The 23,553-nt window shown below is 36.0% G+C and overlaps 2 protein-coding genes across 12 annotated transcripts in view; one reads left to right on the top strand and one right to left on the bottom strand.

Annotated features, from left to right (window-relative positions):
- Positions 1-1,310, bottom strand: part of cadpsb (Ca2+-dependent activator protein for secretion b) — a 92,259-nt gene extending 90,949 nt beyond the window's left edge. For all 11 annotated transcript variants that reach the window (XM_053498503.1, XM_053498492.1, XM_053498498.1 and 8 more), the window contains exon 1: positions 797-1,310. In XM_053498503.1, the coding sequence (XP_053354478.1) occupies positions 797-1,135 (339 nt within the window). In that variant the 5' untranslated portion in view covers positions 1,136-1,310. The remainder of the gene's footprint in view (positions 1-796) is intronic.
- A 14,968-nt stretch (positions 1,311-16,278) lies between these two features.
- synprb (synaptoporin b) lies at positions 16,279-20,144 on the top strand. Its single transcript, XM_053499295.1, has 5 exons — positions 16,279-16,413; positions 17,116-17,234; positions 18,250-18,448; positions 19,033-19,224; positions 19,659-20,144. Exons 1-5 carry the CDS (start codon positions 16,390-16,392, stop codon positions 19,980-19,982), a joined length of 858 nt encoding a protein of 285 aa, XP_053355270.1. The 5' UTR covers positions 16,279-16,389; the 3' UTR covers positions 19,983-20,144.
- Positions 20,145-23,553: the final 3,409 nt, after the last annotated feature.

Below are 23,553 nucleotides of genomic sequence, written 5' to 3'. Positions count from 1 at the left end.
CCTCATGCAGAGCAGTAAGAGTATTATCTGGGTCAGTTGCACAAGCTTAAAATCAAGGTTTAGACAGACAGACAGACAAACATATAGATAGATAGATAGATAGATGAAAACTATTACACTAGAGAAAAATACACACGTTCTAATGTTAATATCTGACACCTAAAGGTCATAATGACAGATGTATGAGCCAATGTGCAGAGACATTGTGGAGCATGGTCCCAAACCGCATGTTACAAATGGTTTGTCTAAGTAGTACGCCATCTTTTGGCGTACGAGGTGTAGTAGCCTATTTTGGGATACAATTTAAAACTGTTAAGCGATTTTGGGAATAGGTTTGTGTATGATCAGTCTGCCGCGAGAGCGTGTGGGTCACGTGACTCTCCTGAGGCCATGACGGCGCTTTATTTAGCCCAGGACCGGGCGCTCCGTCGCCCTTTCGGAGAACAGGCACTCAAGTCGTCGTGCGCTTTCATTGATGGATGTGGGACGGGCTGTTTTTTGGGGTCACTCTTAGCCTAGCATATGAATCTTTGTGCTTCTGCAGTCCCTGTTGGTCACACACCTCCCCCCATTTGTCCCACAAAACAGCATGCTGTGGTGTGACCTCATATCTTTATATATATATATATATATATATATATATATATATACAGTATATATATATATATAGTATAACTCACTAGATTATAAACGGTGCCAGCATTTCCTCAGCATAAATAAAAGACAAGTATGTGCCCTCAAGGTGAGATGAGATGAGATGAGAGAGGAGGCTGTACCTCTGCTTTCATTCTCTTACCTTCAGCTGCCTCCTCGCCATGTCGGTCGGCTGCTTGGCGTTGAACGGATACGCGACGCATCGCATGACGAAGACGTAGAGCTGCAGGCGCTTCTTTCTCTCCTCTTCCTCCCGCTGCAGCTTCTCGACATCCTCCTTCTCGTGCTCGCTGGCGGCGGACGGGCTCGGGCTGCTGGGGCGCGCGCTGCTCCCGCGGCCCCCTGGTTGCAGCCGCTCCGAGCTCTCGCTGCCTCTGCTCGGCGACACGCGAGAACCTCCGGACTGCGGCGCCAGCGTCTCTTTGCTTTCCTCCTCAACTATCCCGTCCGATTCTTCCTCGCTGGATGACGGATCCAACATTTTTGCTTCAAAGCAGGGACTCGACTGGAAACGAAAAACGATACCCTGTTTAAAAAAAAAGTAAAACCAGGGGCTCGGTTTGTTAGTGAAGCAGGGGATTGAACTGCGGAGCGATGGAGAGAGTCTCACGTCCCAGCGAAGAGGTAGCGGACGCCGGATGAGACAGACACCGCAATCTCTCCGCACGGACAGAGCGACGATGCTGACGCGCCCTGCCGTGGATTAGGTTGGCCAATCACGGCGCACAAAAGAGTAGGAGGGGGAGAGTGTGTGTGTGTGTGTGTGTGTGTGTTGGGGGGGTACCGGAGTGTTAAGAGAGTGAAGCAGTGTCGGGGGCGCGCAGGCGGGGCCGAGCACAGCAGATCTCTCTCTCTCTCTCTCTTTCTCTCTCTCAATGAAACGAACAGGCGCCGACGGCCACTTCCTGCCGAGCAGCTGTCCGTGGTGCTGAACGCGCTCCAGGCTCGCAGCTGTGAGAATACACGCGGCCTGAATGGGCAAAGGCGTATTTAAACGATTATTAAATCAGCGTGCTCTGAGACATACAGACTGAACTGAACCCTGTTCAGGAAATAAATAAATAAATAAACATTCATTATTATCCCTGAAAATGAAAGGCGAATTGATGGTGCAAGCAACTGGAATTAATCTGCTATTAAAAAGATTCGACAGCTCGACAGTTTTTTTAAACGGCTATACAATTGTGTTTACGTCACGCATTGTTTATTCTAAGGGCAGATGAAAAACAGTAAACAAGGTCATGCTTTCAAATACAAACCGAAATGGCGCTGTTACACCTGTTCAAGCAGCACAAGGACTGAAGTTCCACATTTTTCCTGTAGGGGAATATAGTTTTCATACAACACACTAGAAAAGACAATGCTGCCTCTGTGGCTAAAGTGACATTTCTAAAGGTCAGTTTGAGGTTAGAATCTGTGGCAGTTAGATAAAATAGAAGACTGTCTAAATGATATAGCTCTATGGAATGATGACTCACATAGCATCACCGGCCTAGGACACAGAATCAATCCACTTGACTAACTTCATAGTTTGAAATGGTATCACACAATTTCTATCTATAAAAACAGACCAAGCTACAGCCTTTATTTCAGTGTGCTTTTTGCTCTTCCTTCTCCACATATGGCTTCTCATATGCCCCCCCCATCTCTTCTTTCACACACGCACTCTCTCTCTTTCTCTCTCTCTCTTTCTCTCTCTCTCTCCGGAACATGCCAGGTTATTAATAGTGATCTAAACACAGGATTTATTGCCCTCAAAAGCCATTGCAAAATCATTCAAATGTAAAATTTAAATCGTTAAGAAACTCACTCATAAATGTATCATACATTTATTTTCTTTTGGTATTTTTACCTAATGAAACTGTGGATAAGTGCAATGGTGCAGATTTTATTGAAAATGTAATGATAAACAACCATTTTTTTGCCAGATGGTTACTGGTTTAAACAAAAAAAAAATTGTGAATGTAACATCATGCTTTGTTGTTGCTGTTATTATTATCACCAGTAGGTCTCATGTTTAGGCGGACAGGAAAGGAGGGCACTTTTGTTTCTATATCCCATATATGAAATGCTCCCTAAGCAGTGTTTTAGAATGCTCTAAAAAGTGTACAATATGAAGTGTACATATGTCTTTTTTATTTGTTGCAAAATAAAAAATAACATAATTTTTTTTTTTTTTAAAGTAGGAGAAATTTAACATTGTAAGTGATTCTTAAATTCCGCACATTAGGTCGTAAAGGGATCCCAAAAGGTATTGCACTAAGGACTATAAATATAAACATGTGACAGCTCAAGATACTGCAGCAGATGTTCAGTAAAAGGGTAGCACTTGAAGTTTAGTCCACATCTGCTAAGCATTCATATGTCTATTCAATAATTTCTAAAGGAAACCTACTTCTTTTTCTCAATATTAAGACAACATTAAAAAAGAAAAACAAAATGTATTTTTTTTATTGAGACTTAAAAGAATGTTTACTTATTTATCCAAGAAAAGACTAAGTAACTGAGTACAACATAGTCATGATGGATTTTGAATATATTCATAAAAAGAGTTTCTTATTTATTCATTTATTTATTTTAAATACTTGCTATATCCTGGTCAAGGTCACACTTGTTCTAGAGGCTATCAGTGTAACACTGTGCACAAGGAGAAAGAATACACCTTGGATGAGATGCTAATACTCAGTGGTGCAATATTCACACAGACACACACACTCACACACACACACACAAACAGACACACTGACACACATGCACCAACACACACATTTACACACCTTACCTCCACCCTGCATGTTTTGGACAGTAAGAGAAAACCAGAGAATCTTGAAGGAAACACTTACAAACAAAGGAAGAACACATGGTGTAACTCAGACAGAGCTCAGAATTTAATTGGGGTTTTGGAGCTGTAATTTAGCAACTCTATTCACTGTAGCATTGTACTGTCTGTGTTAAATATTTCACAAATTTTAAAATCTTTTGTAAAATTGTAGTGCCTTAGGTTGATGTATAAATAACCCTAAGAGAAAGTGATATGGAGGGATAACGCATCCATAAAAGGTTAGTAGCTCCAGTAGTCTGTTAATGTATGTTCTAAGTACACTTTAGTACATAATACAAATATACATAATTTATTTATATTTGTTGGACTACATCCATAAATATGTAAGGAGTAAAACATGATGAGGTGTGTCCACTATTCTGCTATGGATTATAGGAAATTAATCAGCATCAAGGTGGTGATAATTAGTTATGCTGTCATGGCTAGTCCTACTTGCACTCTGCACATAACGTTCACTAACTAAGCATACCTAATAATCTTTATTTCTCTTTCTTACTCTCTCTAACTTTCTCTCTTGCTACTCCAGACCCCTTCTGCTATCCCTGCCTGCCTGATCCATCTTGATGCCCTACTTCTGGTTAGAGGTCTCATCACTTAGAAACCATTCACTGTGCTTTGCATTCAAATCTCAATCATTGACCAGTAACTTTAAAATAGACATCATGATGAAACTATAATGAACTACTTGGTTACTCAATACATATTTTTTCAATAAAGGTTCACAAAATTGCATAATTCAGGATATTAAATGTTATACTTCTAATTGTGTCTCTAATGACCAAGCCATAGGCCACAATGAAAAAGGAAATCTTTCCTATTGAGTCTGACCACAGATTATGTCAATTCTTTTCCAATAACAAAATGTATTTTGTAACTAAAGCAATTTGGCATTAGTACAGTTATGTTTTTAATTTTACACTGGCATGTCATTAGAGTTATCTGATAAACTGAAGAACTGATGAACTGCTGATGTACTGAAGAACAACTCAAATCAAGTGGGTTCATGTTATCACTTAATTTATAACAGACATAAACAATTGCTTTTTTCCCAGCCATTTCCTTCCCTTCTTTTTTAAGGTAAATAAGGTGAAAATGTAGCTTGTCATGTTACAAATAAATTCCAAATCCCCTTAGTTATAAAATATATTCCAAACTGATCATTCCAAAAACTAAATCTGGACACCCTTTCTGAAAAGTCTGATGGCACATTTCTTCAGAGAATAATTAATTATATAAGCAATTACCATTTTAAAATATATTATTTATGTAATGAATCAACTGTAAAACTCAGTGTGTGATGTTACTAGGTAATTTACTGGTGAAGATAGGTTTTCCCAAAAATCTTATACGCAAACAAGCAAATACTGTAAAATTTGATAGAAACCTATGGTACTGTATGTTAAGAATCCCATCTTATTCCTATCCTGGACATGAAGGAAAAAAGCTCTATACAATCTTTCAGTTTCGAAGCCATATTGGGTCTGAAATAGAAATAAATGAAAAAATACTTACATTTAGTAGAAAAGAAAACGTCTGTGGTTACAAAATTATAGCACACCTTATCTAAGAAGCAGCATACAGTACTAATATTAACTTGTGAGTAACCAACACCATATGATTGAGCAGAGTTACAACTTTAACATCAATGTGGTTTAAATATACTGTTTAATGGCTTTGTATAAAAATAGCAAATTTCTGATAGTCTATTTACATTAACAGTGTGCCCTTTAACCCCTTTACTTATGGACAGCTTTGTATTTCATGCTGTAGTCCAATTGTGTTTAATACTTAAACTGAAAGTATTAAGTAAAATGCAATAAACAAGAATAGACAAATTCGTTGAGTGCACACAATACTACACTGTATTGGCATTTCACTTATTTAGTCAGGCTGGAAGGTTTCCTAAAGCTCTATTTAGAGAAACAGGGTGTTATCAGAAGGGTGAAACAAAAGCAAATTCTGCTGTGCACTGTAGAGACTATTTGTCGAGCTCATATCTTTTATTTTCACCTCTGTTATGCCATACTATCTCTGTGGACACTTATGGAAGCTGTGATTGCTGTTGTGGCAGTTTGTCCTCTTTCATACAGCACAAAACTATGATTTAAAGTGACACGCATATTTTCTAAACACAGTTCCTCAGTAGGGATAGAGAGGTGAGAATACTTTAATGAGTAAATAATGCTATCTTTATGATAATTTAAATGTTCTGTTAATAATTTATATTTGAGATTCAAAGTAAAAATAAAAAATGTTTTGTTTGGGAATAATGTTTGAAGTAATAATTTCCTTTAGTTTTGGCCTCAAAAACAAAGATGAGAAATGTATGCTGAGCTCATACAGTTACTAGTTGTTCTATACTATACTATAACTGTCCACAGCAGGGCTTTTTTGGTTTCCCTTGCTTCATCTGCAGGAGCCCCCCTTTGCATCTTAACCATTAATTATTAAAAGTGTCTGATTAATGACAGTTTAATACCTTACCTTGTGGGCCAGTCTCACATGTCTCCAACTGAAATTGAAACAAGCTCCAATCCCACACCTAAGATAATTAAATATCAACTTTTGCAGTTGCAACTAAGCTCTAGTTTCCATAGTTAGTCCAAAGTTTGAGTCTTCTTAACATTAATTATTCGACATGACATATGAGGCATTTTTTTCATAAACTGAAACTTGCCAAATATACCACACCAACAATAATAAAACCCTAATCATTAAAAAAAAACACATGAATAAGAAAAGATGCACTGGGGCTGTTACTAGAGCTTGCTTGCTTTACACATAATTTTTCATATATTAAGAAGAAATGGAAAAATAACAACAACAAAAAATAAACAGCCCAAACCTTATAAAATAATAATAAAAACAAGAGTATGTTTTTAAAGCTGCATATGAGGCTGTAGCCCAGATATGCAGCATTGTGCATGTTCTCCTACAAGCACATTGTTTCTGCTCTCTCTCCCTCTCTGTGAAAGGCCAATAGATCTTTAGAGAAACAAAAAGCAGGGGAAATTACTTCACTGGTAATCAATCACAGAAACAACCTTATTTGCATATTCATGAAGTTGCCCTACAATCCATTTGCAAACATCAACCAGGGGACTTAAAGCTGTATGTACAATACATGTGTGGGCAAATTGAACACACTCTGTGTGCTGTTAGCAACATGCATGACCCGAATTTGTTATACAGTAGGTACCCCTTTTGATTATAAATATTTTAAATGTTGAAAAAGGACAAAGGATAAAGATGTTATTAATATTAAAACATATAAAAATTTATATAATGATTTAAATAGTAGGATTAATCGTGTTTGTATAGTGTGTATGTGTTTTTGTTTGCGTGTGTACTTATTACTAATGATTTGAGTGATAGAGGTCATACACTGGGCAATGATACAGGCTGTGAGAGTGACAAATCAATGAAAAAAGGCAGGATGTGAGTCTGAACGCTTACTCTCACAAAGCAAGAGGCTCTTTGAAATATTAAAACATAGTGAGCGATTTATCCCACCCTCCCTCTTCCCTCTGCAAATATGAGATTGATGGAATAAGGTCACTGTACTGTAGTGTGATTTATCAATGCCGGATCTCCACACTACTGAAGTGCAGCTATTGATGTATTGGTCACATGCACACGAATGTGACTCCTATTGTTGGTGATTTCAAGCTACTGTGTACTGCACACACACACACACACACACACACACACACACACACACACACACACACACACACACACACACACACACACACACACACACACACACACACTCTGCAGGAGAGGTAGCTGTTGGTCTTCCTTTCCCGTGACACAGTCCTCATGAGATCCATTATCATTGTACATTTTTGATTTTTGTGTGACTGCATGTGGAGATACATTTAAAAATCTTGATATTTTTCAGATTGACTGACCTTCATTTATTAAAGTAATGATGGCCTTTCTTTTCTTTTTACTAATCTGAGTGTTTTGTGCCATACTATGGACTTGTACAGTAATTATAGTAGCACTCATTTGTTGTTTCTGTACCCACCCTTCCTCTGCACAAAACAACTGATGGTCTAAATCTCATCAAAAAGGCAAGAACTGTCACAAAATAACTCTTGACGAAACACACCTGTGAATTAAAAAACATTCCAGGTAACTACTTTGTGTATTTAATAAAATAATGCCATGAGTGTGGCAAGTTGTCATCAAAGTTAATATAGATACTTTGTACAATCCAAAATATTTTCCGGATTGTTTAACCTTTTTTGTTTACTACATAATTCTATACATGTTTTTTCATAATTTGGATGTCTTTAGTATTAATGCAATGCAATGTTGAAAAAATTTACACTTTTAACTATATACAGTATAATAACTCTTGCAAGAACATTATTGTCATGTGCATTTGCAGAACACATCCAGCAGCATGAATAAACTTGCTCTCAATTGTGACGATCTGGGGTTGCTTCTGTTGGTCAGGTCTTATTTCAGCACCATTATGTGTCCAAAAAATGAGGTCAGCTGATGACCTGAATATACCAATGACCAGGTTTTTCCCATTGATGGATTTTTTTTTCTTCCCTGATTACACAGGCATATTCAAAGATGTCAATGCCAGGATTCATATAGGCTTAAATAATAAAAGAATGGTTCTGGGATCATGAGACATCCTTTTCACACATGGAATGGCCACCACAGTGTTCTGACCTCAATCTCATTTAGAATCTTTGGGATGTTCTGGAGAACATCCAACTGTTCTATCATCAATAAAAGAAGAGAATGCAGAGAGATTAGTGTGACTCTAAAATGAAATTAATATTGTGACATTGTATGATTATGATGGCATCGCCATAATCAAAGCAATAGGCCGTCTAACAAAATATGTTTATATACAGTACACAAGGTAAGATGTATGTTGAGATGCTTTTCTTCTTATTACAGTTAAAAAGAGTGGTTATTTAAGTTATCATAGACTTTCTGTCAGCCTAAAACTGTCTGAACATTATCCTCTTTCTTTTTAGCAAAATATTTCTGCCTCTAAAAAAACTTACTAGATTTTTTATTTTATTGCTTATTTGTTGTTTTCCCACAAGTCTGTGTAAACTCTGGAGACTGTTACAATTTCTAAAATCTTTAAACCAGAATGGTTTAAAACAACGACTATGTTATGGACAAAAACTTTTCCCTATTCTGCTGTTTAATGTCAACAAATCATATCTACATGATTTTTTGCACTTTTTTTTGCTGCTGTCACATAACTATTTGATTGTACTGATGTATTAATGTGTAGATGTTTTTCTATTAAAATGAAAGATGAGTAGTATAATACTGTACCTCAAATATTGCGGAAATGATTTCACTTACAATGCTTATATGACAGCTTGTTCTCAGACTCCTTGGATGTCTTGGGAAGCTGTTACCTCTCTCCCTCAATGCTTCCCACCCTCAGTGAGAAGCAGTGCTGGTTTTGCCATCATTTCTATATATAGAGTTCTACCAGGCAGAACAGCACTGTCTGTGAAGTGCATTTTTGCTCCATTCTGAGACTGCTCTCTGGCTTTATAAATGCTTCAAATGATATATAAGATCCTTCCTCCTTTCAGTTCTTCTCTTAAAGCAAAAAAAAAAAAAGAAAAGAAAATGAGGTGCTGTTCAATACTCTAGGATATATCGTATTACTAAACCCTTGAACATTCAACCTGATTAGAAAATCACAGCTGATTCGGTGTTGTCACTCTGTTTTTTTTTTTCATCATCTGCTTCACAGGTTTGAGGGAGATGGAGGAGCAAAAAGGAGGCCAGAAAAAGAATCAATAATTATGCAGAGTTAAACAGCAGCTTTCCTAACTTCTGCTTGGTAAAAAACCTTGTTGTGTCAACGTGTCAGGCTTACTCTCCATGGGGACATACCGACCTTTTCTGCTTTTTAAAGCAGAACCACTAAGCAGTCTACTTAAATAAAACCCTTTAGCAAAAGCATCAATATGCCAGAGCCTAATGGAAATTATACCTGCTATCTATTTTAATGAGAGAAAACAAGCCTTGATCTGTAGAAATGCTTATACAGCGAGACTGTGCTTTAGAACATCTCCTAGAGTGTTTTCTTAAGTAAGAGTGGTAGGGTAATTCTTTAATATTAAATAAAATAATTAATTAGCAATATTTTGGCTGGGCACACAGGGATATTCAAATGTGCTAATATTGACACAATGATACTGATATACACATAAAACAGCAAAAAGCCTTAAACGGTCATAATAATAAATACACAAAATAGTTCTCTTGCACCTATTGTTAGTACATGCAGCTTCGCCAGTAAGACTGGCTTCTTTCCACACTACAGAAAAAAAATCTAGTCACAAATCTCTCTGGCATGTGCACAGGAGTAAGTGAAAATGAAATTAAGTTTAAGTGGTTCCTGGCATATAGGAAAGAGTGAGTGATGTTTAGTCTTTTAAAGAAAAAAAGTGCAGAGAACATAGAGACCAGCAATAATTAAAGAATTCCAATACAGGCAAGTTTGTGGTTCTGTAACTTTGTATTCTTAATTAAAGGTAATTAAAGTCAATTATGCTTTTGCAAAGATAAATGGCCTCTGCAGTCCAATTAACACTTGATATTTCCATAAGTAGTGCAACAGTTCATTGTGTTGTTGGGTACAGGTCTAGTAAACCGTCTTTTTCAAAACAGACATAAACATCAATACAGTATCTTTTTACTTTTTCTTTTAAGGGCTGGCATTTTTCTACTGCACATATTAGCTTAAATATGTGTGGTGGAAAAATGCCAGTGTTTTATTAATAAAATTGCAAAAATGATTTATTATACAAAAACCTACATGCAAAAACATAAATATTAAATGGTTCTCCATCAGAAAGATATTCTCATATAATACCATTTGAATTGGTGCTCATTTAAATGCTTGGTAAGGAAGTACTTATAGAGTGATTTAGTTGTTGGGATGGTCAAGGCAGGTTCCTGAGCTCTATGACAGAGAAAACCCCATGACACATTGTACCTTAAATGATGATAAATCCATCTAGAACATGTTGGAGGCTCAAATGGAATTTGCTTTAGAGCAAGGTGTGATAGGTGCCTTCAGGTAGCTGAAGGTTGGCTATTTTTGGCTTTGTAAGGAAGCAACAGTGATTTGAAATAATTATAGCAGGATACTTTTTGTGATTTGAGTATTGTAAAGGAAAATCATAAATTCTTAAACGGAAAATTCATCTCTAGGGATATACAGCAGCTCAGTTTTGCTCGGATTTTGTTTCAGATGACATCTATGATGATGTCTGCTAATGTCTGAAGGAGGAAATAAGAAGATGAGTTTGGGGTCAATACCATAACAGTGGTATGAAAACCCTTGTAAGGATATTACATCACTGAGAGAGCACGTATTGATTGAAATTGGAATGGAAAGGCTCTATACCAAGAATTGAGCTGCTCTTGCTCAGTCTCCAAAATCTCAATAGCTCCTCCAGTGGAAACCGAAGGTAGCATGTCGTATGCATGCCAGCAGGTAAGGAGTAATAACAGATAAATGAAAACCTAAATTTAACATCAATAAAACAACCATTAAAAGGTGTGTTCTTGTGAATATGGCAACAAAGAAGATTGCTGTACTGTACACGTTTGGTTCTGCAGAGGACTGAATTATACATGTCATAATACAATAATGTTACTGAAGGACAGGCTTCATGTCCTATTCAGTTTGGAACAGTAGATGGTAGCAGAGTGTAATGCACTGTATGCTAAGGAATGTTCTACTGTAATTACAGCTTTAAAAGGTCAGAAACCCTAAATCCCTAATCAGTTTTTCTTCATGTAATTTTGTAAATATGTATGCATTATTCTTTGAGTTTGAGTAGGTATAAAGGGAGAACACTTAAACATGTACTGTCATGTTTAAAAGTCAGTACCCTTTTTTTTTAATACTGTGTTTTTTAAATTAAAAAAATCATCAGATTGTAGTAGGTCTCATATCCTCAGACGATCAACAAGATAAAACTTTTTTCACTGTGCCATTACTTATTTAACAAAAAATTATGCCAAAACATGTAGGCATGAATAAGTACCCCCATGATTCAAATGTTTAGCAGCCATAACTTGAAGTAATCATTTCTCACATTGTTGTGGAGGAATTTTGATTCATTCATTTTTCCAACATTGCTTCAGTTTATTACGTTTTTGGGGGAATTTGCATATATGCACAGCTCACAGGTCCGGCCACAGCATTTCACTTTAGTTGAAGTGAAAGTTTTTGGTTTTGCTCGGAGAGCAGACACGGTTTCCCAGTTCAGAAGTAGACTCAAGACGCATCTCCTTCAACTGGCATACACGTAACTAATCCCATAACCTCATACTCCAGTACACCTATCCTGAAAGGCAACTACGCTAATTCTCTCCATCTGTTCTGTATTTTTCTACCCATCCCGAGGCATCTGTGCCATCTTCAGTAGACAAAGGCCAACCCTGCGAGGTTTCTGAGGCATCCAGAGAATGGCCAGCTCCAGCTGGATTCTGCTTTATGATGGTTGGAGCTAAGCATCCTGCTCCTGTGCTTCCAGTGATCCAGACCCCATCTGCCCTCTGCACCTACTGACTCCCTATGCTGAACTGGACTTCTTGTTAATTTAAATAACTTCTGTTATATTAAACTTTCATCTGCACAACACACATGATGTTATATCATTTCTATCTGTTATCACCCAAATGAGGATGGGGTCCCTGATTAAGTCTGGTTCCTCTCAAGGTTTCTTCCTATTACCATCTCAGGGAGTTTTTCCTTGCCCTCGTCGCCGTCACCCTTGGCTTGCTCATCAGAGACATTTCATTCATCATTCATTCATCTTATTATTATCTAGACACATTTTTTTACACATACACACTTCCATATATTTTCTTTTCTAAAAATTTTTTTCATTTTTGTGAAGCTGCTTTGAGCCAATGACCATTGTTAAAAGTGCTATATAAATAAAATTAAATTGAATTGAATAGTTGAGGTCTAGATTTATTGGTGTGCCTTCAATAATTACCCTGTTGCCTCACCTTTGCCTCTACTCTGGTATACAGAGGAGTTTGTGGTCGACTCAATGACTGCAAGGTGCCCAGGTTCTGTGGCTGCAAAACAAGCCCAAATCATCAACCCTTCACTGTTTGCTTGACAGTGAGTATGAAGTGTTTCTACTGAAAAGCTATTTGTTTTTTGCTAAATATGGCACAGGGCATTAAGGGCAAACTTTGGTTTCATTTGTTCATAGTTCCTTGTTCCAGAAGACTTGTGGTAATGTTTTTTGAACCTCAGTCATGCTTCTGTGTTCTTTTTAGACAAGAGATGCTTTTTTTTTGCAACATTTCTAAGCAAACCATACTTGTTCAGTCCTCTTCTAAATTTGCTGTCATGGACTTTAACATGTAACATGCTCAGTAAAGCCTGTAGTCTCTAAGATGTATAGCTCCTGGGTTTTTATATTTCTCTTGGCAACTGTCTTGAATGCTTTCCACTTGTAAATAATATTTCTCACTGTAGAACATTAAATTCCAAATTGTTTATAAATGTTTTTTACAATGGTTTCCACATTTATGTGCTGCAATTGCTTCTCAAAGGCCATGGCTTAAGGCTTTCCCTCTTAACAAACACCTAAATTAAAAGGTATTATTAATATTAATTTCTCCAGACTACTGCAAAACATCTGTTTTTATAGAGGTGCCCACCTATATAAAACACCTGCTGATGATCAATCAAGGGCTCATGATTAGCAGCACCTGCCTTTCTACCTTATAAGGGTTCCAAGTAGCATCTACTGCATTTAAGAAGTATAGAAGTCATATGGTCAAAGTCTTCATTAAAATCTTGTGTTTTTTAAAAATATACACTCTATGGCCAATTGTTTGTGTAAACCTGACCATCACATCCATATATGAGCCTTACCTAAACTGCCACAAAGTTGGAGCACACAATTTTAGAGGATGTCTTTGGATGGTGCACCTTTACAAATTTACTATTCATACTATTCACTTAAATATGTTTCAATATGACTGTTGTGTACACCTCAAGGTCTATGAAGCCATGGCTTACCAAAATTGGGGTGAAAGAATTTGAGTGTATAAACTTAAATTCTTGGTATACATTGGAATGCTGACTGCATCCTCTGTCTCTCCACCTCATATTGGTGCCTGACCTGAAACATTTTTGTGGCTAAATGGGCATATTCTTCCTATAATGTGTATATACTGGCCTAAAAAAAATGGTTAAACAATTTAACTTTAGCTTTGATTACTGCACACTATGTAATGGCCAGTTAACAAGAGAAAGTAATTCCTCATGCTCCAGACTCACTCGTAAAACACTTTGAGTTGTTGAATATTCCTGTGCCATCAGGGGAGAAAATGTCCACTGATGTGATAATTTACTGTAGTCCTTAAGTACATTGAGGTACTCCGCTGACTTTATTTTATTGCCACATAATGTTGCTGAGCCTAAACCTGAGCAACTGAAGCAACAGTAATCTGGAAAACTGAATGAATATGGTTCACACACTATGAGCAATTTGGGAACACCAATTAGTCTAATCTGCAAGTCTTTGGGCTGGGGGAGGAAACTGGAGAAGGTTAGAAGAAACCCACCAAGCACAGGGAGAACATGATAACTCCATGCACACAAACCACAAAGCAGGAATCAAACTCATAACCTGGAGGTGCAAGGCGACAGTGCTAACCACTAAGCCACCATGTCCCCCATAATATTTGTATATTTGTAAGAAATATTAATTAGCTCATACTACTAAAAAAGAAACAAAGTAAAGTAAAAAAGTCCACATGTTGGATCAGTATATGCTTTTCGTTGGGTCAAATTGTAAACTGAAAAGAAAAAAAATATTTACAACATATGCTGTGATTTGTGCGCCCGTCCAGAAGAGGGAGATCATATCTAACCTAAAAATAAAACACTCAGTTTGTCAGCTTCAGGGCTTGGATTTCAGTCATTTTAGTGATGCAATTAAATTTAAATAATATTCAACAAGACTGTACATTTTTCAAAAGCACAATAAATAAGGATTCAAAAGATAAATACAGTCATTTGGATGAATAGTATAATTAGTCGATTTATTGTTCAAGCTCTTACTGTGACTCTGAGGGAAAGTGGATGCCTGACTGCCTGTGACATTTAAAAGGTAAAGGTATAGCTGAGTAAGTAACATCTATTTATATCTGTTAATCACATGATTAACAAAAAAGGACATCATGTTGCATTCCTTCTTCACTTAGCTGAACTACATATGGTATACTAGAAATTGCATACAATGTTTAATGATAAACAAAAACATACTATTCTGTGAGAGAATTATCTTTTCATTTAGCCATCCTCTTTTGTAAAACAATTAAAAGAAAGCAGAAGAAAGTATAAAAAGACAATCTCTTATTTATCCATCCACATGTTTAAATAGACAAAAAGGTCAGTACACATCTTCACTAACAGGCAATCATTAGAGAGCTGAAAAGACCACATAAGCAACTAGAAGGTTAATTGGGGAGAAAAAACTTCCTTGATGCAGAATTACATAAAAATAAGTGGTTGGCTAGATTTTTCTCCTTACCAAAAGCCACTGCAATTAAGGTAATGCACAAACTTTTTAATGGAAGTCTTGTGGAAGTGGAAGTCTTGTTACAGTACAGAGCACAATAATAAACCACCACATTTTAATGCCAAAACTGATCGCGTCATCAAATTTTAAGCCTTTTGCTGAATCTTCCAGTTGGACACCCTCTGCATGCAAAACTTCAGAATGCAAAGCTTCTCCATTTTGATTAAGTACAACTACTTAGGCAAATAAGGCATACCAGATTTAGGCCAGCAAATAGGGCACATACTGTATATTTCTACTGAAAACCTGGTAGTTCTCTCAGTCTTTACTTCTATTACCTAAACTGTATACAAGTTTACAAAAAAACGATGACATCAATCCATTACAGTGGACAATGCAAAAAGAATTTGTGCACCATAAACAATTAGGTTAATTTTAACCAATACTTTTATTTCATAAGTGCTCAATTATGGAGGATATTGTAAAGCCTAAACTTGACAACTATATTGTTGAAGAAAAAAGGTGGCTTTCCTATAATCTATTATATCTACTAAGATTGTTCACCACTTCATTGTAAACATGCAGCCTTAAGATAAAAAAAAATACATATACTGTATACTGTGATAAAGAAACTAGTTATAATGTTTTATATATCTATGAAGAATAACATGACAAATTATGTTTTAAAATGCTTTTTTTTACTTGAAATATTATATTTTTAAAAGAGTGTAACCTACATACAGTATAAGCATAGGTCAATATCAGAGAACTCTTTCAAGAGATTAAATATTTATACTATGGTTATGGCTCATGCAATGTGTCAGTAATATTTTGTTTTTAATGCATATTTTATATATTGGAGTTTATTACTCTCAAGGTACTGTAATTCCTGCTAAAGTAACCTATTAATAGGATATTAATATGTAGCATAAAATTAAATAATCAAAACATAATTATGGAATAAAAAAAATTTTTTCTATATAAATGTCATTACCATATACAGTATGTAAGTCAGTCCATTTGTATATGCCAAATGTTTCATCACATTGGACTGCAAAATTCACCTCTCTCTCTCTCTCTCTCTCTCTCTCTCTCTCTCACTCTCTCTCTCTCTCTCTCTCTCTCTCAACTCTCTCTCACTCTCTCTCTGTTCCTATCTCATACACACAATACTGTACATACTCTGCCTAGTTCCAGTGAGGAAGCGTCTGTGGTTTGTGTAGTGGATCCTCAGTCACTATCTGAGGCTTTACATAGGAGCGAGCTTTCACTCCTTTACTGAGAGATATACTAACTGATGATCAGTCATCCTCCTCAATGTGCATGGTCATATTTGCTCCGGTAAGACTACATAAGTTTACTTACAAAGACATCTTGATATATATATTTTTTTTCTTTTTAAATAATTTGGTGTTTGTTGTATAACTGTTCATGGTAAAGAATAATATACAAACAAATATTAATAAAAGTACAATATTTTTTTTATCTTTTGTCATGTTCGTGTGAATGTTTAAGAAGGTCTGATTATTTAATCAGATTTAATCACTGTAAGGGGTCTCAGCATCTGGCTCTGCTGTTTGTAGTTTTTCCTTTCTGAATAATTTATCTGTTCTTTTTGAAAGATCGATGCTAATTGCTAACCAGTATTATACTGAGTACAGTATTTCTACATCTCTGATCTGAATATGTGTGTGTTATTACTATGATTCTGTTTTTCCATATATGACTTTAAACACTTTATTTTTTTATCATTAAGTTTATTTTCAGGTTCCTTTTTCCCGAGTTTGTACCTTCCTTTGCTTTTATTTTATACTTTTTCATATATACACTTTAAACATGATAATATTTTTAGTTTAGTAAGAACTATATTTCAGTGTAACTATATATCTCTTGGGGACAGTCACAAAACCACTTCTCCTCTAATTAAAACATATTGTAGCTTGTAGAGAGCATATTAAAAAGCAGGAGAGAGAGAGAGGGAGAGAGAGAGAATGAGGCGACATGAGCATTATATAGTAAGGTTTTTACACTTTGCTTTTGTAGCTTTTTGCAGTTTGCGCATTTGCAACATGTGGGGGATATTCTGGCCAGATAACGGTTAAAGTGGAATGCATGGATAAAACCCAAAGAAACATCAGCATCAGTTTTGGCTATCCATTCAGGTAAGCATAATGCTTTCTTTTTATGTCCTCAAAGTCACAAGTCAAAAAATGGTAGATAATTCTGTGTGAACATAAACGCATTAAATGCAATGAACAGTGATTTAAACACCACTCCCAATAAAGCAGGGGTTCTGCACTTGGTGGAGTTGAAAAATATGGTCATAACATCTAATGCCTCAAGGGAAGTGTGGGAAGTTTTAGCCCTCCCACTGCATTGTCTTGTGATATGAAGTGACAGTTGCAAGGGTTGATGGCTAAATTTAGTAAAAAAATAAAATAAAATAAAAAAGGTTTATATTTGGAGAAAACACCAATTCAATGATAGATCTTTCACCACCAAATAAAAAAACTAAAGTAATCTAATGCTTTTAATCAAATGCATTTATAAATAAATGTTATGTTTGATAATTTCATTTGCATAAAGTACTCTCACAAAGTTGACTGCTTTTTGAAGCCTAAAATTACATGTAAATTACAATTAAATTGAATCTGATGTTTTTTTTTATATATTTTATTCTATAAATTTAGGTAAAGTTGTTTAAAGATAATTCATAAATATAAATAAGTCAAATAATCAGACCTTGATTACCAGACCATGATTCCATCATCACAGGTAAAATTATAAAAGCATGAAGCAACCAAACTAACCAATCATTCTTACATTGCATGTTTTTTTTTTCTTTTTGTCCAGAGTATTTTGTTAATGAAAGATATCTATGTTTGACTCCTTAAAGTACACTAACAAGTGGTGGAGATGAGAAGCCTGGAAGATGAATGCATATTTAGTAGTCTTTTATATAAGAATGTACAGTATAAACATTAATTATTGATGTAGAGATCCTCAAGGTTGCACAGGGATTATATCAGCTTCACAGTGTGGTACGTGTCAATGAAGACATAGCACAGACAATGCATTGGCTCATAAATGGCAAAATTAATATTTTATGGATATCTATAGTAAGACTCTATTATGAAATGTTATACACCTGCAGTTAATCATATGTTGTTCCCCCAGACTGCAGCAGGTGCACTTCAGTGTCCCTCTATGTGAGGGTAAGAGGTATGAGACGCTCTTCCTCGAGGGAGACTACTCCTCGTCAACGCAATTCTTTGTTACTGTGTCTGTGTTAGCATTTCTCTACTCGCTTCTAGCTACAGTAGTCTACATTTTCTACCAGAATAAGTACAGAGAGAAGAACAGAGGTCCTCTAGTGGTGAGTGCCAATCAAATGATTGACAGGATCCCTTTCATAATATCACATACTGTAGATTTTACATTATTATGTTATTTCACACATGGACTGATGTGAATAGCATGTGATCACATGTAGATAATAAAATGTGTGCTTTCCAATGTCTTATGGTAAGAAATTGCATATGGGACATGTAAAAAGAATGATTCTCTTTTTAGTTAGGGGACAAAAAATAATAATTTAAATAATAAATGGCATAACTCATCTTTAATTGATATCTTAATTTAATTCAATTTCCCTACATGCAAAAAAAAAGATTAAATGTATTACCGTATAAAATATCATTTAAGAAACACATTTGAAAATAAAAAAATTGTAACAAAGAATAAACATTTTAATAAAAACATGTCCAAGTCCAATAAATATTAAAAATGTGTTTTATTCATTTATATCATTTGTGATGAAATAGGTAATTTTGTGACTTCTCTTTAAGGAAAGTGTCTATCAATAAATATATAACAAACAAAAAAATTGACAGGGACTAATTACACAGTTTGAACGCGTATAAAAGACAGTGTAATAATTACATTTAAAATGCTCCACAGGATTGCCTGGTGACTGTAATTTTCTCAGGTTTGTGGCTTGTGAGCTCAATAGCCTGGGCTAAAACGCTCTCCGGAGTGAAGACAGCCACTGATGTAGGTCTGATACAGATGCTAATGTCTGCCTGCAGAGATGAGGAGAATTTGTGTGAGACACTACAGGAGCCTACTTGGACCAGTCTTAATGTATCAGTGGTAAGTGATTATATACTACAATATGAATTTAGTAAGCATGGGTTTGAGGCGACTACAGCGGATATTGATTTTATTTACTATTGTCCAAGCTAATATCAGAATCACAACAATCTTTGTGAGTCTTAAAATAAGTCAGGAACAAACAATGGTAATGGGAACAAACCTGATGTCTGCAGTGAGACAGGTCTACTATCTTCTTGGGTACTGCAATACATTGTCTTGGTGCTTTAAATATGTCTGATCCATTGTAATCTAGTTTAATATTAATAGAGAAATATGACCATGAAGAATTAAGAAAACCTCAAAGAAATAAATAGGAAGTGTGACAACACTAATTATAATGATCCTTTATTTTAAAATGAATTAACTGCATTTCTCCTTACTGTAGCTATATCTTAGTTGTTTTTGACTCTGAACCATCCTTTTCCCCCCAGGCATTTGGCTTCATGAATTTCTCCCTCTGGGCTGGTAATATTTGGTTTGCTTACAAAGAAACAGGCTTACATAAGTCTGGTCAGCGCTACCCCTCCAGAACGCCCTCTGAGAAGCGCAGTGGAAGCATCAGGCAGTACAGTCAAAGCAGTTTTGACCAATCCGGAACAGGCTTTGGACAGAGGCTCTATAGCCAGCCAAGTTTTGACCTATCAGGTGGAGGACTCAGCCTATTGCAGACCAATCTGGGACAACCTAATGTTTACAGACAGATGGGCAGTCCTACGTCTAGAGGACCACTCATATTTGTCAATGAAAGTCAGTAAAATAAAATAATGCAGAATGAATATACATATGAGGGAGCTAGTCTGGAGAAAGCATGAGGAAAGCAATAGAGTAAAGATAAAAAAAAACCTTTGGATTGTGAATGAAAAAGAAATGGAATGAATGCAAGATACTATAGTGTGTGCAGAGACAGGAAGTGTAAGTGTTTCATCTAAATATTAAATGTTGTTTAAATATACACTGATTAGCCATAACATTAACAGCACATAACATTAACTTATAAACACGCTCATACAGGCAGAGACCTCATACATGCAGAGACCAAATGTCAGTCTGTCTGGTCCAATCCTACAGAAAAGCCAATGCAGCACAAATTACTGAAAAAAGTCGATGCTGGCCAAGATAGAAAGGCAACAGGACACCCAGTGCCCCACAGGGTCCCCCACATGCAACAGGCCCTGCAAACCTGGCCCCCAAACAATCCAAATCCCAAAATAATCAAGAAGCTATGGTATGCACCAGACAAACAAGTCCAATCCACAGAGGCTGACATCTTGTGAAGTCACGCCGTGAGGAGCCAAAACTGCCCCGGTATCTTTACTATACTGGGCATAATGTTTTACATAGTGATGTTATGGCTGATTTGTATAATTATATAGACTTTTTGTGTGATTTTTCTCATATTCTAATAATGGTATTTAGTGTATAATCTGACTTTAATAGGAAGAAACCTTTTGGGATTTTCACACTAAACAGTGTTTTGAGTTTGCAAAGAATGTGCTAAAAATAAAAAAGAAACATCTAGTTGGGGCTGTTCTGCAGGTGTATTTGCCTTGTTGATGAGAGAGGTTAGAAGAAAGTACTCAGACGGTTAAAGCTGACAGGAAGGTTCCAGTAGCGCAGCCTTTAAAACACATTGAATCTTTAGGAAGATGTTCCTATTAAAGTAACGGGGTCAGTAACTGTGAGTGGATGTAACAGATATAAATACATATTCCATCATCGATTTGTTTCTGCTACTGTAAATGGTGTCTCTGGTATTTTCATTGTGTATATTTTCAGATGTCTAATGAGTGCTTTATTGATATTCTTATTTTATAGGGCTTAACAATTAAATGAAATTAAATGACCAGTCTGATATTGGGCAGGGTCTGGGGGTATTAAAGTTATTGTTAAAGACTCAGTCTGTTCACAGTCTGTTCAGTGTTCAGTGCAGTGCAGAAAGTGTGTCACAGTCTATGCAAGTGATGCAAGTATGTGGTAACTTGTAAAGTTTAATGTTGATCCCTTTGATCTAACCTTGACAAAAGAGTGAATAGGAAACATCATAAATTCCATCAACTGACTGTCATTGCTGTTATGTAAATATAACCATATTTTTTTCATGCATCATTTTATTTGGATTTTTGTGACTTTCACTTGTAGTACGAAATACTAAAGTACAAAATTTAAATTTAAAATATGAATCATTTGTTTCTGTGTAAGTTGTAATATATCTTGCTGACAATGTACTGTATGCACCTTTACAAGATTATTACAAATAATCATTATATGTTATTACAAATAATGGTGCAGTACTTTGTAGGGATAACACTATGTGGCATATTTTTGTTCCTACATTCTGATTGCTTTGTTGCAGATTTGTTCTATCATTTAATATTACTTTAACTACATTTTTGTGTATTCATTGTGTCTTCTCTTGTAAATAAACACGTTTCTTCTCAGCTGCGGACTAAGCGATGGGGAAGCTGTTCGTTTTTATCACGAAGTCGTGTTAATGAGAGGGTATTAGGGTGCAATTAAGACCTCTAGGTCTGTCAGAGTCCTGGCCTGTCCTCATGGCTACAGACTGTTTAGCATTCTAAGACCCACTGCAGTGAAGCTAACTGCGTGCAGGTGCCGAGCCCCTCAAATTGCAGCTTGAGGTGGCTATAAGTCTATAGCTGATGTCATTTAGCTTATAACAGGAAATGAAAGGTTACAACTTAAGAACTGTCTTCAGCTGTTAGTAGGGTTCAATTACAGAACATGAATTCTGTGCGTGTGTGAGTGAGTGTGTGTGTGCGTGCGTGCGTGCGTGCATGTGAGAGTGAAAGAGAGAGATGGGTGGGATGAAAAAATAGAAGAAAAAGAAAAGGAAGCCTGTGAGTAATAATTACACTGTTCTTAAATAATAAACCATGTTGTTCCGAGCTGATGATGATGACATAATCAGTAGCCTACTGATAGGCTTTAGCCATATGTCAAAAAATCAAGTGAAAAATGAAATATGAATGCTTCCTTTTCTTGCTCAAGTAATGTAATAGACTTTGTCACTATGTACTTATTTAAATAAAAAGTTCTCTATGTTCAGTTAAAGGAATTTAAAAGAGAGTGTTCTTTGAGACAGACTGATTGTTTTAGCAGGTAGTTCATTCCAGCAGGGCAAGATTGGCATGGTGCATCATGGAAACTTTTTAATTGAGCTACAGAGAGCTGAGTATAAAAGTAATCCCAGACTCACGTGAGTGGATGATAAGACACCATGTTGTTAATGATTTGCTAGTACAAGTGTATGTAATGGGTTGGTGAGAATGACTCCTCCTTCCCCTCGTCCCCCTCCTCATTCTGTTCATCCATCTGGGCCGCCTGGCCCTTTGACAGTGTTTTTCTCACTGAGTATCATTAATCAAAAAAGCTTTGTAATATAGCTTTTAGATTTGTATAATTCTGGACCATAAATTATATGTCAGAATGAGTTGTAATGTATCACACATACATCACATACATTATAACATATTTATAGCAAAATTAATATCTAATATTCTACAGTATATTGAACAGTTACTAGCAAATGTATTTAATAAACACTGCTTTAAAATGAAAGACCCCAAAACACAATTAAGAAGTAAATAAATATGACACAATTTAATACTGTTAAGTAGAGTAGTTTCCTGCCAATAAATAGATCGCCCTTGGAGATGTATTTTAATTTTCATGCCTCAGTGGGCAACTAAATTTTAATGGCAGTTGTTTGTTGAATGTTGCTAGGGAGCTACTGAAAGCTACAGTAGGGCCGAGAAAAAAAAAATGCTACTGTGCTCTTAAACACCATGCACTCAACCTATAAACATTAAATTCCAAAATAATTAGAAATAAAACCCTTTATGGTATTTTGTGGAAAATGAAACATATCATAATACTGTATATGATTTATACAGTTGTGGTCAAAAGTTTACATACACTTGTAAAGAACATAATATCATGGCTCTCTTGAGTTCCCCAGTATTTTTACAACTGATACTTCTTTGTCACAAAAAACATTCATGAAGTTTGGTTCTTTTATGACTTTATTATGGGTTTACAGAAAAAAGTGATCACATCTGCTGGGTCAAAAATATACATACAGCAGAGCTAATATTTGGTTACATGTCCCTTAGCCATTTTCACTTCAATTAGGCGCTTGTGGTAGCCATCCACAAGCTTCTGGCAAGCTTCTGGTTGAATTATTGACCACTCCTCTTGACAGAATTGGGGCAGTTCAGTTAAATTTGATGGCTTTCTGACATGGACTTGTTTCTTCAGCATTGTCTACATGTTCTCAATGGGGTTTAAGTCAGGACTTTGGGAAGG

The sequence above is a fragment of the Clarias gariepinus genome, chromosome 6 (assembly GCF_024256425.1).
Source record: "Clarias gariepinus isolate MV-2021 ecotype Netherlands chromosome 6, CGAR_prim_01v2, whole genome shotgun sequence".
Classification (NCBI taxonomy): domain Eukaryota; kingdom Metazoa; phylum Chordata; class Actinopteri; order Siluriformes; family Clariidae; genus Clarias; species Clarias gariepinus.
Note: the sequence above shows the minus strand (reverse complement) of the source record. Positions and strands in the feature narration are given on the sequence as shown.

Excerpts from the sequence above, each read along its gene's own strand:
- synprb (XM_053499295.1), top strand. The coding sequence starts at position 16,390 with ATGTGCATGGTCATATTTGCTCCG. Across the intron at positions 17,235-18,249 it reads AGTTTTGGCTATCCATTCAG|ACTGCAGCAGGTGCACTTCA; the intron begins GTAAGCATAATG and ends TTGTTCCCCCAG. Across the intron at positions 18,449-19,032 it reads AGAACAGAGGTCCTCTAGTG|GATTGCCTGGTGACTGTAAT; the intron begins GTGAGTGCCAAT and ends AATGCTCCACAG.